This window comes from Wolffia australiana, chromosome 4 (genome assembly GCF_029677425.1).
Source record: "Wolffia australiana isolate 7733 chromosome 4, ASM2967742v1".
In the NCBI taxonomy this organism is placed as follows: domain Eukaryota; kingdom Viridiplantae; phylum Streptophyta; class Magnoliopsida; order Alismatales; family Araceae; genus Wolffia; species Wolffia australiana.
In genome coordinates this window covers 21,263,005-21,281,208 of record NC_135838.1, presented here as the reverse complement: position 1 = coordinate 21,281,208, position 18,204 = coordinate 21,263,005, and the positions used below count along the sequence as shown (strand labels likewise).

General features: G+C 42.4%; 1 protein-coding gene and 1 pseudogene across 1 annotated transcript; one reads left to right on the top strand and one right to left on the bottom strand.

Annotated features, from left to right (window-relative positions):
* The first annotated feature begins 8,281 nt into the window (after nt 1-8,281).
* On the top strand, nt 8,282-8,773 carry LOC144702553 (pathogenesis-related protein PRB1-3 pseudogene; annotated as a pseudogene).
* Nucleotides 8,774-10,527: 1,754 nt separating this feature from the next.
* On the bottom strand, nt 10,528-11,081 carry LOC144702668 (pathogenesis-related protein PR-1 type-like). The gene has a single exon (XM_078574674.1). The coding sequence runs from the start codon at nt 11,014-11,016 to the stop codon at nt 10,528-10,530; it is 489 nt and encodes a 162-aa protein (XP_078430800.1). The 5' UTR covers nt 11,017-11,081.
* Between the last annotated feature and the right edge of the window lie 7,123 nt (nt 11,082-18,204).

Sequence of the window (18,204 nt, the reverse complement as noted above, 5' to 3'; positions counted from 1 at the left end):
TGATCTGACTTAGTGAATTATGATGAGATCATAATACAGAGATCACTTGTCTTTAAGCATGTGTTCTAAATATTCATATTTTAATGATACTTGAGAAGGACATCGAAGTATTTAAATAGAAGACCACTATCTAGCCTCACTCATATGATGAGTATGGTCGTTCCAATACCCATTAGTGTGGAGACACTAAGGATATATAGTGGATGCTCTTTAGTGGAAAGAGTTCACTAAATTGATTCATACAAATCCTTGAATGGTATTATGCCAAACTATCAATCAGGTTGATTCACGTCACGGATATGTAAGTAGTCCTTATACCTAAGACACTAAAGACGTTTTGTGGACGGACGATTGTACTTTGACTATGGCCAATGAAGACAAGATGGGATCGTCCACCCTTGGTATAAGAGGTGACAGCTCAAGGAAGTGAAATATGGGAGAAGAGTTCTCCAATGATTTCCAAATGCATCAGTACTAACTTGGATGACCGATTAGGATTGGACACCTGACCATACCCTAAGTCGTCCAAGGAGTGTCAAGTGCTTGAGGGACTATACATACACGATAATTGATAACGAACAGGTTCCAAGAGTGAGTTGATACACACTCCTTTGTATCTTCAAGAGCATGAGGTGTAGCTTGGCACTCCACGTGTTGGAGACTCAACCTATCGATTGGATTAAATTGATCCAACATTAATTAATCAATATGATGATATAGTTAATTAATTTGGAAGGCTAATAAAGGTTACTGGGCCGCTAGAGTCGCTAAGTAGACACATGGGCCTAGAGGGTCACACACAAATGGTATTTTGGACGTTGAAAGATATACTTAAGTTGTGGAGTTTTTTATAAAAATTACCAATTTAGTAGAAATAGACGAAGGCCGTGAACAAAATTCACCCAGAGCCAGAATTGTTCATGGGCCTTTCCCTTCTTCTCTGCTCTCCTTATGACTCCTCTCCACACCCGATGTAATTGGTGATGGATATTATGTGGCCGTCAAGCCAATCACACTACAATATTTATTTAAGTTCATATAAAATATTTACGTTCAATATTATTCCATATGATGTTTATAATGAATTCCATGAATATGTGCAATTAGATAGTGAATTATGATGAGATCACAATACAGTGATCACTAGTCTATAAACATGTATTCCAAATATTCATATTCAATGGATATTCGAGACGGACATCATATTATCTGGATAGAATAGCACTAAATGATCCTACTTATACGATAAGTATAGTTGATCCTATGGCTATTAGTGTGGTGACACTAAGGACATATAGTAGGTGCTCTTTGGAGAAAGAGTTCAATGAATTGATATATACGAATCCTTGAATGGTGTTATACCAAAACATCAATCAGATTAATTCATGTCACGGTTGTAAAAGTGATCCACTAACCTGAGACCCTAAGGACATCTCATGAATGGACGACTACATTTTGACTACAACTTATGAGCCTTTAATCATGGAATTCAAATAAGTCATGGCTTGGATGTTGTAAGAAGCTTACGGAGATGATTGAGTGGTCAAGACAGGATCATTCCCTCGGTATAAGAGGAGATGGACTCAAGGAAGACGATGCAGAAAAAATCCTTGGCCAGGGTAGCGAGAATATTGGAGAAGGAGCTCTTCAATGATCCATATTACGCAACTGTACTAATCCAATGACAGATTAGGGTTTGTTGATAAACCATACCCTAAGTTGTTCGAGAGTCTCGCGCGGATAATGGATTAACATATATGGTAACCGATGATGGTAAAGGTCCATGAGAGAGTTCCATGCTACTTGGTATCTTCTATGGCACGAGGTGTAGCTTGGCACCCATGGGCTGGAAACTTAACCTATCGATTGGGTTATACCGATCCTTATTTAAGTAATATATATGTTGATATATTTAATTAATAAGGTTGTCAATAAATTCTATTGGGCCGCTAAAGTTATTAACTAGAATGATGCATGGGCCTAGAGGGTCACACGCACACAAGGTCATAAGGGCATTGGTGAATATATTTAGGGTTCTGAGAAAAACCTTAAGTGAAATATAAGGAGGGAAAGGGCTCTCATTTCAAGCACTCATACGAGCCAGATTTGAGAGCCCCTCCTTTTCTTCATTCTCCGCATCACTACTCAACCAAAGGAGAGAGTCTCTAAGGAGAGGTGAAGAAGAAGAGGTAGAGATTCAAGCGTTGATTGATCGTGTGGATACTTCTAGAGGTCGGACACATGAATGACTTCAGAATGATCTCAAAGTGTGCATGTCAAGGGTGGAATAAGTTTCCCAAAAAAATATATTTGATGTTGATTTTAAAGATCGATTATAAATTGATCGACATGCTTCTGCATCCATGTAAACGTATTTTTCACGGACGAACCAAGGCACCAAACCCAACAATCGAGATGGCGTAACGACCGCGATGGAGGTTGAACGGGGCTCATCAATGAGAAGGAGGAGATATGATGTGCCAAGCACTACGTGGATATGTCTAGATGCTGCACACTTGTGCAGCTCGATTCGTCTTTCTTGGGGATCCAAGAAATCATGGATGTGATCCATGCATAGGTGCTTCGCTCAATGGTTTTATCCATGCCGTTAGATTTGCAAAAGTCTTCCACTACATATTGTTTTGTTTTCTTCATCCATGTCAAAGCCTTTAGAACCCAACAAAAATCACGTGGATCGATCACATCTCAGTTTGTAATAGATTCAATGAGCATCTCATGATTGTTACTTTAGTCATCGATAATAAAATGTAGGTAATTTTAGCTTCAATTTGTGCATCTTATAGAGATGTTCATAATATATTTGTAGATTTCTACTTGGACAAATGGCCCAAACAACTGTTCTATCATCAGCCACCACCTCGCCCAATGAAGGGTTGCATTATTATGATGGGTCATCCTCGTTTAGGCCCCCCTCCAGCTTAGAGTAATAATCATAAAGGTTAGGCATTCGGGTGATATCGCCCTCTGCATTCACTATGGCCACCACAAAAGGGATATCAAATATCATATGTGTCCACTAAACAATGATGTTAAGTATGTGTGCATTCCAGGAAAGTGTTGTCTAGCACTGAACCATATGTTTTGCTACATAATTTTATTTCTAATATTTTCATCGTTCATTTTGTTGAAGACCTACAAAGGAAATCATGTTAAGTCACTTTTCATCCAATTGCATTATCACAAATAAGCACACTTTTCACCATTGAGTCGAAGCCAAGATCTTCTCAAACTTCTACGAAGATTCCAGCCACTGATTTCCTGTCATGCGTCCTACATAGTCTAAATTAGTTGACATGCTTACAATACCACCAATTAGCATCAATCTAATGAACAGTTATGCACAACAGATCACAGCCATTCTCCCTCGTGCACCCGTTGGTTGTGATCGATTCTCACTCAACATAGGCTAACATCTGGATGCATACCACTTTAAGAGATTCCATTTTGGGCTTTGTTTTAACCAAAGTTATTGCATCGTTTGCCCATGTCTTTGATCTCATTCATCTTCTAAAGAAGCTAAAGCTCTACTCTTCTCGATAGAAGACGAGACCCTGTTACAGCCATTGACTGGGGAGGTGAGTGGGTCGGGCCCCCAGTTCTTTTAGAACTAGATAGACTAGAATTTGAATTTATATGACTGACATTCTGCGTTCCCTAAATGGATTCTATAAAATATTTTACATTTTGGATGATCATCTCTATTTGAGGTATTCAGGGAATCCTCCTTAATAGATGAAATATTCCTATTATGTCAATGCCAATTTGATTAATGATATTAGCAGTTAATTCAAACTTTTTGGTTGTTCTGTTTCTTTGGATGATATTATGGGCCAATCATTTGCTTCATTAGTTCCAATTGTGGCAGCTGCGTAATCTGCTATTGGATTAGCCACCTTCATCCGATCAAACAGCTTCATCATACATCCCTTCATGTTATGTGCACCTAGGGGATCCACCTCAGTTTGTGTGGCATATTGTCAAGGTTTCTTCCACCTCACTTGAGGGATCCATCTTAGTTTCCTCAATCATTTGACCCTTGAATGATTACAAAAGAGTTCATGTATCCCAAAAAAATGTTCTTTGGGGTGGAAAAGATTTTGAAGAATTTCTAGAACACAATTGTACTTTTGTAGTGGTTGCTTCAATTAGGTGACTTTTTTGCTTTCTTGGGGAAATAATTTCCACATTCATACATTGAATCCCTTACAAATATAAAATATTTTAGTACGGAGACCATTTCACTCATCCACACACCTCGAACATGTCACATGTTGTATCCTCTCCTGATTCTTCCCCCACGTGGGTAAATATTTTATCAACTTTTGGAGTGAACAATAAACTATAAATAATACAGTGACGAACAACTTCAAACATTCATAGCCCAAAAAACCACATCAACTTGCTCATCATTGGCTCTGACGCAAAATACTTTGCCAACTCTGCCCAAAAGTGGGGACCTTCTAGCCAAGAAGATAATAAAGAGTACTGCCAGACCAACATGAATAGTGTGCACAGCTTTATGCTAAAATTTGTGTGAATCAGCTGATGTAACATTATACATTTTTGGCCCATCTAAGGTCAATATCAAGACCTGTTGGATCAATAGATTGTATATTTACTACTTCCATAGGTTAAAGTTTGACGAGTTGACTAGCTTCTCAACATCTAAACTAGTTGATGATGACACCATGTCAAGTCCGAACAAAATAACCAAATAGAATAGATGTGATACCACTTGGTGAAAGAAATCCCAAGATGCTTTACCAATACGTGCAAAAGACCAATACAGATAATTAGTTGCCAGTTGAGATTCAAGTTGATATTGGTTTTTTAAAAGTACAATCTTTAGAGGTAAAATAAGTACAAGCTTTTAATGTGGCTGCCGTAAGATGTTGTCTTCTGCAGGAAAGGGGTCCGCTAGAATAGGGATCGGCAGGCATCATCCACATCACACGACTTCGTGACGGAAACGTGACGAATGACGTGACGGTGATGGTTTTAGGGGTCCGTGATGATGATGGTGACGGATGACAAAGTGGTCGTGACAGGGACATGACAGTGATGGGGTGCCCCGAACGCGTGACGTGTCGGATTGGCCGTCACGGATGACGGCCGTGACAGATTTTGAAAAAAAATTGTGGAGAACAAGGAATGTCATATGAACTTCTGGAAAATATTTCTTACACCGCTCAACTTCATATGAACTTCTGGAAAATATAATGGAGAACAAGGAGCATCTACTGTATGAACATCTGGAACAACAATCAGGTGGACTTCTAGAAGATGCATCCGACATTATAGAGAAGATAAAAGAATATTTCGGAAGTCTAACATCCAACGAATCAGGTAAACGTCTACGAGACGCAGACAGCGCTGTTGATGATCAAACAAAGTGTTGCTTTTATAAACTCCAACGGATAAGGTGAACGTCTGCAAAAGAACATGTTGTTGAGAAGATCAAAGAAAACATTCCAGATCTTAACTCCGACAAATCAAGTCTATGTCTACAAGAGGCTGTCTGTGGTGTTGAGCAGATGCAGGAGGAGTCAGCAGATCAAAACTCTGACGAATCAAGTGAATGTCTACAGGATGCATCAAGCATTTTTGAGAAGGTCAAAGAAAGCCTTCCAGCGAACGTGTCGTTCGTGTATGTGAGCAAGCGAGCAAGAGAGGGTGACCGTGTATGTGAGCAAGCAGATCGTGTATGTACGCAAGCAAGCAAGGATGGGACATCGTATGGAGGGACGCGTGATGGGAACGTGACGGTTTTTTCTGCATAGACTGGGACGCGTGACGTGAAGGTTTTGTCACGTCACCTACCATCACGTTCTGTCATCCATTACGTCATGTCTGAGTGTCACTTTCGTTTCCTACGTTGATATTCATGTTCTGTTTCATCAAACTGGGATTTGTAATTTTTTGGGATCTCTCTAAAAATGTGTTCGCGTCAATTCATTCCCCTCACCCTTACATGATTCCCTTGTGCATCGCATATTCTACCAGAAATTTCATTCAATCACCCCATGTTACTCTAGACACATCTAGATGCATGAGATGGAATAACAAAATAGACTGGAGGAGAGGGAGAGTGACCTGACGATTCAAGGGAGTAGATTGCAGGACTTCAATACACATGGCCAAACATGTCAACGGGAGTATAATCTCAAATAAGTTCAAGTGTTTCAGTATCGTAAATCAACAAACAACAATGAGATATCCCATCTTAGTCGTCGTTTAAATCAGATTTTGGGCTTCTTCTCGAGCAAAATTTGGTCTAAAAACTCTCTCAAAATATATATCGCTTAAAACTCGTCCCTGAAGCCAAACTTCTTGAAATTTACTCACAAATAACCCGTTCAAAATGAAATGCGATATTCATGGCAATCAAGTCGAGGTGATTTACTTATCTAAGACTCCCGAATTCAAGTATTTAGATAATTCATAAGGTGATCTATTCATCCTCGATGTCGGCATCCATTCTCATCTCATCATCATCCAAATAAAACTCTTCTAGAATGAACAACTGATTATGTGACAGGTCATGTAAACAAACATTTTGGCTCTATCGCTACCGTGCACCCATGCGGCCATGCCTGCATGCAAACCCATCATGCTCTTTCGTTGTCTTACGCTACAAATACAAAGGAAGTAGACATTCCTCGAGTTTCCTGCATGCGACTGACTAATCAAATGTAACTAGGCCTCCGTCGTTCACGTTTCCCCGAATTGGATTACTCAGTCCCCGTCGATTGTGAAAGAATTCTGGAGAATGTCGAGATAGAGGAAGAGGAGGAGATGAGAGAAAGAGGAGGGAGAACGATGTACACCAAGAGTAGGTGAAGTCTGATCGTTGTATTAACCCCTTGAAGGTTTTGTTTACATGAGTTGTTTTTATTTATAGTTTAATATCGTAGCCTAAATATAGAAGATGACCGTTTAATTTTATATCCGTTGGAACAACCTCAACTGTTATATAATTTGAACTAATGTGTCAATCCTGACCGTTATAACTAATGGGGTCCATCAATCACCACCGTTGATCAATATGGTGGTCCTTTAGTTATAACGGGTATACAAATAATCCTGGCCGTTATAATCCCGTGGGAGCACTTTATCCTGACCATTGATCTCGTGCTCCTGCTATCTAATGTTTGATCCTAATGACTTAGATTTGATCCTAACGAACTATGTTGAATCCTATCTGTCTTGAACCTACATTTGATCCTAACTGCTAGTTCTCTAATGAGTATACAATACTTAGATGAGTTATTACTATCTAATCTTGATTAGTCCCTACGTCCTCTGATCTCGAGCGAGTTGGCGCACTTATTCGGTGCTGACTCCTTAACAGATTGGTCTTGACTAACCATGTCAAGTCACAATTCGTTACCTAGCACAAGATAATGGAAAACCCCACCCTCATCACCATTCCTATTCTCATTTCACGGCATTGGTAAACTCCGATTTATGTCTGGTTCCACAATGTTCTAAAGGCTGGGGACCGACATGCGACAACAAAGAGAGATTAGTGCAGTTCATATTTGTATTTGAATAATTATTTTCTAAGTCCCTATCTCGGCACGTATATGGGTCTCTTTCATCTTCTCGATTCTAGCTTTCCAGAAGATGCTAAAATGACCTGTTTTCCATGAATAATCTGAGGTAACATTCAATCCGAGTCGTTTGGGTATCGTGTTAATTACATGCAAAGCCAGGGTGATTGGTACTGAGTTACATTGCCAAGGGTAATTCCCAAAGACCCCCGGATTCTGAAACAAAGATATTTTGTCACGAATGATGATATCCGGCGAAGCAGAAGAGAGATCGTAGTAAATGTACGGGAGAAAGAGGACAGAACTGCCACACACCCTTTCATTACCGTCGGATCAGTACATCTTACGCCAGATTTCAGAGGTGGTTTTCCTTTGCGAAAAGACACGTAAAATAGTGGAAAAAAGTCAGGATGCTTCGATCAAGTGCTTCAATACTAACAAAGAACAGTGCTTATGTTAAGTCATTGTTCTCCGATCACAACCTATCTTATTTTCATTGACCACTGATGACAGAGAAATATCTAAACCCAGCTCTGTAACCATTGACGACATTATGCCCGCCATTTTCTCAGATAACGATAAGCGAACAATATCGTATTCAAAGCACGAGTGCCAGTTTCTTAGTCAACGCATGAACGTCCCAAAAGACGGCATGCATTCCCCCATAAATAACAAGCCAACTTTGCGTTTGCAGAGGCATTTTGGAAATGGCGGCATTCCACCTTGCACGCGTCCAGATCGCGTTTGTTTTCATCCTGCTAACAACGAAGTTCGCTCAAGGACAAAACTCTCCTCAGGCCTATCTCGACGCACACAACGCCGAACGTGCAGCCGTAGGAGTGCCGCTGTTGGTCTGGAGTGAAACTCTAGCAGCCTACGCTCAAAGTTACGCTAACAAGAGGATTGGTGATTGTATGATGGTGCATTCCAGGGGACCCTTTGGCGAGAACTTGTTCTGGGGTTCCGGAAAACCATGGACGGCAAGTGAAGCTGTCCAACTCTGGGTCGCCGAGAAAGCTGCCTACAACTACAAACCGAATACGTGCACGTGGGGGAGTGTTTGTGGGCATTACACACAGGTTGTGTGGCGTAACACGCAGATGGTGGGCTGCGCGCACGTGGTCTGCAATAAGCGGGTCATCTTCATTACATGTAATTATAGTCCTCCTGGCAACTACATAGGCCGGAGGCCATACTAGATATTTTCATTTGAATGAAGAATATTGAATAAACTGTTTCTACGCATAAAGTCGTGGAAAACCCCCACAGCCGCTCCGCGTTACTTTTACCAATAAGCAACTTGAATTGAAGTTCATTCGTCAACCATCTTAATCATTTAATTTGGAGACTTCTCTTCCATATCTTCTATCACCTTCCCTGGGTGATAGAAGATACTGAAAGAGAATCCAAAGTACCTAATATACCCCCACCCTACTAGGTTATTCTCTTGATGAGTAAACTGACACTTAATACGGGAATCTAGTCTTGGCCAGAACTTAGGTCCGACTAGGGGAAATCAAAAGGCAGCTGTGAAACTGTTTTAATGCGGTATGTTCCATTCTACTCTACTGTATGACAAAAAATGAGGGAGTAATGAGTTGGAAACTAATTTTTACTGCTACTCATGAATGATCAGAATTATTATTTTTTTGTAGTCACGGCCTGATCATGACTTATTCCTGCAATGATATATTGTAATGTGTTGGCGCCATGGTTTCACGTTTAAGTAACGTTTAGGTCCATGCCAAAAAATCGGACCGGACCGGACCCTATCCCACATATTACCCATTCCCCTCCCCATCTCCCTTTCCATGACCCGCCCCAAAGCTCATTGACGCTGCTTCACATGCACAACGCCTCTGTCCCCCCCTCCTGCTCCTCCGCCACCCTCGGGACCGAACCAGACCGGGACCGAACAAGACGGGACCGGAACCAGATCGAACTTCAGGTACAGTTTAGGTCCATGCCATAAAACCGGGACCGTCAAACCCTACTTAGAAGCACCTTCTAGGACTATAACGATCTTAGGAGTTTTGGCTGCTAAAATCAATTGCCTTGTTTTTGTTGTCAACTTGTCACACCATCCACTTGACAAATATACACCAGCAAGGCTCAATGAAAAATAATTTATTGCTGAACCTCAATAATCTCCTGACAAGTGACTGAACCGGGAGGATGACGTGCCAAAGTGGCCCCGATATTATAGCATTCAATGGATAAGACAAAGAGCCACACAAATGCAAGGGTTGAATTTCTCGAAATTAAGTAAAGAAAGAGGAGGACGGATATTTGATATATTCAACGGCGTTAATGTCCTCGTCAGCATGAAAATGGGCTGCATGTTAGCTGGTAGTTGGGCATTGCCTTTCAACGATGCGAAATAGATACTTAAGGCAGACGTGCGTATCGAAGGGCACCACAAGACAATCATGACCTATTTTATACGCAATGATTGTGAGCCCGTGCAAATGAATGTCGCCCATTTCTTATTCCTCAACATATAGTTTCCTCGTTGAAATGGAAAAGGAGAATGTGACTTGAGGAAAACTGCATGCCACTAAGAACTTGGCTCATGTTGTCGTTATCACCCTCCTTACAGGGAAAGGCGATACTAACTATGCTAGCGTTCATCCTTCATCTGAAGAAGTCATTTTGAAGAATAGTCTCTCAAGACGTAGACAAAAATTAGAGGGCGGAAAAAACGTAACAAAGCCTCTGGCCCGTACGGTTATTGATGAGCTGTTAGACTTTTTATTTTTAGTCTAGCAGTTTTTTAACAAGCAACTATCGATGAAGAATGAAGGTTAATCAACTTACACTACGGCTCGTGACCGGATGATTATCCATCCTTGACTGGCATCAGCAGCCAAAATTTACAAGAAACGATCTAGGACTTCCTCATCGCTATAATATCGCAGTGCATTACGAGAAAAGAGACAACGCAAATGAAGTTCTAATAGGGACGTTGGCCTACGTAGTTTCCAGGACCGTCGTAGTTACAAGTTATGAAAATAGCCCCATTGAAGCACTGAACGCGAGCACAGCCAATCCTCACAGAATTGCGCCAGACCGCTTGTGTGTAATGCCCGCACATCCTGCCAGCAACGCAGCTGTTGCTGAAGTAATCATAGTACTGCTTCTCGCTGATCCACAACTCAGAAGCTTCGCGACCGGTGAAATCGGCGCCAAAACCCCAGAAGAGGTTTTCTCCATAGGGCCCTCCAGAGTGAATGAGGTTGCAGTCATTGCTTCTTAGATTGGCGTAGTTCTGAGCGTAGGCGGCGATGGTTTCGTCCCATACAAGAGGACCCACGTCGACCATGGCGCGGGCTTCATTATGGAGATCGAGGTAGTCTTGCGGCGAAGTTTGGGCCTGCGTTGCCCTGACCAGAACCAGAGCGAAAAAGCATGCACAGCCCAAAATTGAAGGGTTTGTTCCCATCCCTGCCTAAGTTGAAAGACTCTACAGAGCAGAATGACAACTTTAGAAGCAAAGTCATTGCTTGAACTGAGCAGACTGACTCTCCTGAACAGAAGCGCCTACGCTGATAGACTCTCCTCCCCTCGTCCTTTTAGAGAATCTATAGGCGCACGAGTAACCTTCGTGTACAAATAGTCGACCTCACGATAAAGTTTTACCGTTAGAAATAAAAACTTCGTTGCTTTTTTGGTTATTATCCGGAACTGGATCTCTCCCATCTGTCTTATATTATAAACCCCGCATGCGTGGGCCCTAAGTACATCTCTCTCTCTCTCTCTCTCTCTCTCTCTCTCTCTCTCTCTCTCTCTCTCTCTCTCTCTCTCTCTCTCTCTCTCTCTCTCTCTCTCTCTCTCTCTCCCACCCTCTCCCTCTCCCTCTCCCTCTCCCTCTCCCTCTCTCTCTCTCCTTTCCCTCTCCCTCTCCCTCTCCCTCTCCCTCTCCCTCTCCCTCTCCCTCTCCCTCTCTCTCTCTCTCCTCTCCTCTCCCTCTCCTTCTCTCTCTCTCTCTCTCCTCTCCCCTCTCCTCTCCCTCTCTCTCTCTCTCACTCCTCTCTCTCTCTCTCTCTCCTCTCCTCTCCTCGCTCTCTCTCTCTCTCTCTCCCCTCCTCCTCCCTCCCTCCCTCTCTCTCTCTCTCTCTCTCTCTCTCCCCTCCCTCCCTCCTCTCCCTCTCTCTCCCCCTCCCTCCCTCTCTCTCTCTCTCTCTCTCTCTCTCTCTCTCTCCCTCTCTCTCTCTCTCTCTCTCTCTCTCTCCCTCCCTCCCTCTCTCTCTCTCTCTCTCTCTCTCTCCCTCCCTCCCTCCCTCTCTCTCTCTCTCTCTCTCTCTCTCTCTCTCTCTCTCTCTCTCTCTCTCTCTCTCTCTCTCTCTCTCTCTCTCTCTCTCTCTCTCTCTCTCTCTCTCTCTCTCTCTCTCTCTCTCTCTCTCTCCCTCCTCCCCTCTCTGTCTCTCTCTGTCTCTCTCTCTCCCTCCTCCCTCTCACTCTCTCTCCTCCCTCCCTCCCTCCTTCCCTCCTCCCTCCTCTCTCTATCTCTCTCTCTCTCTCTCTATCTCTGTCTTTCTGTCTGTCTGTCTCTCTGTGTGTCTGTCTGTCTCTCTCTCTCTCTCTCTCTCTCTCTCTCTCTCTCCTCCTCCTCTCTCTCTCTCTCTCTCTCCTCTCCCTCCTTCCTCCTCCTCCTCTCTCTCTATCTCTCTCTCTCTCTTTCTATCTCTGTCTTTCTGTCTGTCTGTCTCTCTGTCTGTCTGTCTGTCTGTCTGTCTGTCTGTCTGTCTCTCTCTCTCTCTCTCTCTCTCTCTCTCTCTCTCTCTCTCTCTCTCTCTCTCTCTCTCTCTCTTTTCCTTCCTTCCTTCCCCTCTCTTCCTCCCTCACTTCCCTTCTCTCCCTCTCTTCCCCTCTCTTTATTTCCCCTCTGTCATTCTCTCTCCCGCCCTACCGACCTCTCTCTCTCCCGCTATTTCCCTCTCCCTCTCTCCCTCTCTCCCTCCCTCCCTCCCTCTCTCCCTCCCGACCTCTTTCTCTTCCTCTATTTCCCTCTCTCTCTCCCTCTATTTCCCTCTCTTCCGCCCTCCCGACCTCCCTCTCTCTTTCTCCCGATTCTTGGGGTTGCAAGAAGAAGAAGGGATAATGAAGAAGAGAGGAGAGAAGAAGAAGAAGAGAGAGGCACAGAGAGTACTCTTGAATTAGTTTTATTTCTCCGTGAATGTTGATTACAATTTGTGTGTATTTATAATCACGATATAGACTAAATATAGTAGTTGCCGTTTGTTTAGACATATATCCGTTGTAACGCATTCCAACGGATATATGAGTTTGAAATACCAGATGTAATCTAGTCCGTTATAATGGGTTGGGTGCACCGATCGTGACCGTTGATTCGGTATCGGTGCACCTCGCATATAACGTTCACTTAGATTCAATCTCGATCGTTATAACTAGAAGGGTGCACCTATCATAGCCGTCGATCGGTGCTGTGGACCCTTCGATTATAACGGTCATCTAACGATATGATCCTGACCGTTATAATCCCTTAAGGTTGAATCCTGACCGTCTACAGTGTGTCCTGACTATGTTGAATCCTAACTATGTTGAAACTTATATTGAACCCTGTAAACTAAGTCTCTAGCGAGTATATCAATAATGGATTTTACTATTGAATCTTGATTAAATCCTAACTTGAACCACCGCCGAGATCCGAGTTTGGGACTACATCCTTAACACCCCCCCTCAAGCGCAACGGCACGGGGAGGACGTTGAGCTTGTCCCTTAGCTCACTGAACCGTGTTGCTGGGAGTGATTTGGTGAGTGCGTCTGCAAGCTGACCATGGCTGTTGACAAATCTGACGACAATGGCTTTTGCGGCAACTTGTTCCCGTACGAAGTGAAAATCAATCTCAACATGCTTCGTCCTTGCATGAAAAACAGGATTTTCCGCCAGGTAGGTTGCTCCAATATTGTCGCACCATAATGTTGGTGGACTTGTCAGAGTTAAATGTAATTCACGAAGCAAGGATTGGAGCCATAAAAATTCAGCTATGGCATTTGCAAGTGCTTTATATTCAGCTTCTATGTTGGATCGTGCCACTGTAGACTGCTTTTTGGAACTCCATGAAATCAAGTTAGATCCAAGAAAAATTAAGTAACCACTGGTAGATCGACGATCCTCTTGATCGCCTGCCCAATTTGCATCACAGAAAATACTCACGGAGAAATTAGATGTTTTACTAATAAATTAACAATGTAGTATGGTTCCCTTGAGGTATCTGAGAAGATGTTTTAGCGCTATCCAATCATTAATGGTAGGAGAATGCATCTTTTGACAAACTTTGTTGACAGCATAAGCAATGTCTGGACGAGTCAAGGTGAGATATTGAAGAGAACCAATGATTTGCCTGTAGAGTGTAGGATCCTCAAGCAGTCCAGTCGTGGAGGAATTTTTGGTTATGCTTGACGGAGTAGAGATGGGTTTACTGCTAGTCATCTTAGCGTTTTGAAGAATTTGATGAAGGTATTTGGCTTGGGATAGAAAATAACCATTGTGGGTAGGAATAAGTTCGATTCCTAAGAAGTAGTGAGCAGGCCCTAAATTTTTAATGGCAAAAGTATCTTGCAACTGATTTACTAAATTGTTAATTGTTGTAGTACACGGAGAAATAACCAGGATATCATCAACATAGATCAAAATAAAGACCGGTTTTGTTGGAGAAGTTTTGAAAAACAGCGATGTGTCAGTTTTAGAGCCAATGAATTTTAAGTCAGATAGGAATTGAGTAAGTTTTGTAAACCACGTCCTAGGTGACTGTTTTAAACCATAAATGGATTTCCTAAGGAGGCATACATGGTTAGGAAATTCTGGATTTTTAAATCCCGTAGGTTGTTCCATGTAGACTGTTTCTAACAGATCTCCATGAAGGAATGTGTTGGATACATCTAACTGATGAATTGCCCAATTGTTGGCAATTGCAATGGACAAAAGTAAACGAATAGTTGTGTGTTTGATTACTGGACTGAATGTCTCTGTGAAATCAAACCCTTCCTGTTGTGTGTAACCTTTGGCCACCAAGCGAGCTTTGTATTTTTTTATGGTGCCATCAGAGTTGTATTTAACTCGATAGACCCATTTACTTCCTATAACATGAAAATTTGAGTGACGAGGCACAAGTGTCCAGGTTTGGTTCTGGTGCAGAGCTCTCATCTCCTCTTTCATGGCCAGCATCCAATCAGGATTTTTCGATGCTGCATTGTATGACTGTGGTTCAATTACATTGGGTAATTGAGTTAGATAATGATAATCCAGAAAAATTGGGTAAAATGTGTCGTTTAATTCCCAGATTAATCCAGTAAAATTTATAACCCTTGTTAGACTATAGAGAAATTATAGTAGTGAGCAAGGGGTCGTCCACAGGGAGCAGGAAATAAGTTTAGTAGAATTGTTATCAAGAAAATCTCTTTTGTGTGTTTTTCTTAGTAGAAAGAACTAGTGATAAAGAGACACTTAAAATTATAAAGAATTTGATAAACTATAGTGAAATGAGATAGAAATGCAAAAAGAAATGTAAAATATCCTAAGAGATGGTCAAAAAACGTGAAAAAGTTACAAGAAGTAGCGCCCGTCGGCGGCAGCGGCGGTCTTCGCGGTGATGGAGGTTCCTCCACTCAAACTTGAATATCCGGAGCTGCAGACCTCCGTTTCAGGCAATCTTGGAGGCGTTGGAAAGAGGAGACACAGGCCTATCCTTCTGTATAGGTTCTTGGTCAATATGGAGTGGAAAAATAGAAGGAAACTTGGCAGGGAAGAAGGGGGTCGTTTCTCTAGCAAGGGACTCTCACCTATGACAAGGGTTTACAGGATTCCTGCAGAGCTCCTCTCTTGCCTGAAGATTCCTGAGCTGGGATGTTGCTTCTATCCTCTCTCCACTCTCAGGATCAAGATCCAGAGCTGAAAAACTCCAACAATTTCTCAATAGAATCAAGATCCCTTACAAAGAGGAGGAAGAGAAGCTTAAGTAGGGTTTCTTGGGACCAAATCTGGGCTGTTGATTCCTGACATGGAATGAACGACCAGATTTGGTTCTGGGGCCCTACAGCCACGTGATAGGCCCCCTCCAATCATATTACAGTCTTCAGAAACCCTTTTTAGCTAGATAATGATTCCTCCCTTAGTTAGGATTTCTTCATTTTCTCCTTGATCCTTCCACATTGGGAGCTGCTTTGGTTGGTTTCTTGACTCTGTTCCTGGACTTCTCTCATAGAATGGAGCCCATGGTTTTGGGCATGTGTTGAGTCTCCTGAAGTCCTCTGAAGAGCCCAGGACCATGGCTTCAGCTCCCTTCAATTTCTTCATGCCGCCTCCATCATTTGAGTCAGTCTTTCATCCTTCATTCAGAACACTTCATACTAGCATTAGATCTTCACCACTAAACTTGATGAGTTGAGTGGGGGTTAGTGGTAGAATTCGGGAATTAACAGCAATACTGAATCAGGGTGCAAATGTGAGGAAGACATGAAGATCAGTTAATTAAAGTATTTACATGTATTTAAGTAATGATAATGACGCATTTTAGCATAGAAATACATATAAAATCATGTGATAATCTGGGATTATCACATACCCCCCAACTTAACTCTTGTTAGTCCCTTAGCAAGTACCATAATTATGCTTGAGCAAGCTCGGATCCCTTGAACAAAGTAGAGAGAGTGAAGTGTTTTGCATATCATATTTCATCCTGCAGTAGAACACTAAAATTTTCTTTAGTACTTGGCCTTGGAAGGGCATGTAGATTGACTCCTCCTAGTTTGGACAGACCTCCTTGGTTAGGCTGGGAAGTGTACTTTCTCTCTAGATATGATGCTAGCGCTAAGGTGACCTCACATCACTCATTCATACTGAGCATTGTCTGCATCCAATCAATGAACACTCTCTCTCCAGGTCGCCATCAGTGGTTTAACCGACACTATTCTTTATTCAAACTGGTTGGGGAATAGATAGGCTTCGCCTCCTGTTGAGCACAAGACATCAAGTGGCTGAGAATGCGTGGTGATAGGGGATAGTCTATCTATTCTAATGCGTGAGGGAGAATAGAAGAAGGTGGAAATGGCCCAAATGAAGAGGGTTATGTGGGTGCTGGAGTGCAGGTAGAAGTGGTGAGAGTGCTTCCAGTAGGTGCCCCCAAGACTTTAGAAGAAGTTAGGGAGATAGAAAGTAGGCTAAGTGCAGTGCTCGCTCAAAAGACTAGAAGGATTTGAGGGGCCGTAAAAAAAAATGACCACAAACTGAAACTTGAACTAAGGAGCTAATAAAGGCAAAACCCCACGTTTTTTTTTTTTTTTTTTTTTGTATACTTTTGATAAAGGGGTGAACAAAAGTTGAGTAATTATGCTCCTTACTGACCACAAAATGTCCCTTAATATGCTCCAAACTTTGAGTACTGGAGACGAGCACAATATTTTGGACAGAAGAAAAGGGGATGAGAAGTTGTAGAGTGAAATAAGAAGTTCAAGGATAGGATATCCCACCAGACATTAGGGATGTACAAAAAGGGAGGTAGACGGACTTGGGGGACAAGCCACTTTCAGCCAGGTGCAAGAGGTTCCTATTATTGGTGGATTGTGGTGCAAGAGGTGAAGATAGGGTTAGGTGGTAGAAGGAGATTTGTCATATGCTCAGGACTTGAAGACTACTAAACCTTACCCAGATTCAAATGCCAAACAGTGCAGGCTAACTCAACTAATGGGATCGGTTATCCTCCAATGAAGTGGTGATGTTCCTATCTATGCACTCGGCACTCATCACTCTTTGTCTTAGCACTTCAATCCTTTGGTACTTTTCAACCCCCCAACTTAGTCCATTTGATGTCCTGGCTATTTGGAGTCGCCTCACATGCTACCAAAGATAAGTTCTAATGACACTAGGAGATGAATAGAGGATCCACTCTATGAGTTTAACTTCTATACCCACTACTTGGCCAAGGAGATCAAGAATGCTCAAGTGGGGTGATTAAACACTCATTCCAACAAAAAATCCCCTATTTTTACACAAGAGAGCATAAAAATTTTCAAATATCCTCCCCCCCCAACTGAAAGAAATGCATAGGTCCCGATGCATCAATTGAAAAAGGGCCCATGAAAAAGGTGGGAGATATGCAAACCGAGGAATGGGAGGGGTCCAATTGTGGAGTGGAAGGGCGGATCCTCTAGAAGAGTGTGCGCATGGTGGCTTGTCAATGTCTGGTGGTTGAAGCTTGAAGCTAAAAGAAAAGAAAACGAAAGCAAAAAGAGAGAATGGAAAATGCTATAAGGAAATTAATCTAGGTAAAAGGAAGCTAGAGTGACTCATGGTGATGGCTTGGGTCAGGTGGATCCTGAAGGTCCACTTGAAGTTCTTCTTGAGGAGGTGCTGAGGCTTCCAGTAGGGTTTTAACCTTTGTCCATTCACATTGAAGCTTTGGCCTGTAACTGGGTTAGTGATAGTGAAAGCACCATTCTCAAAGATTGTAGTGATAATAAAGGGACCTTCCCATTTGGAACGTAATTTCCCTGGAAAGAGTCGAAGTCTTGAGTTGAAGAGCCACACCTTCTGTCCTTCTTGGAAATTCCTTCTTCTTATGTTGTTGTCATGGAATGCCTTCATCCTCTCCTTGTAGATCCTAGAATTCGT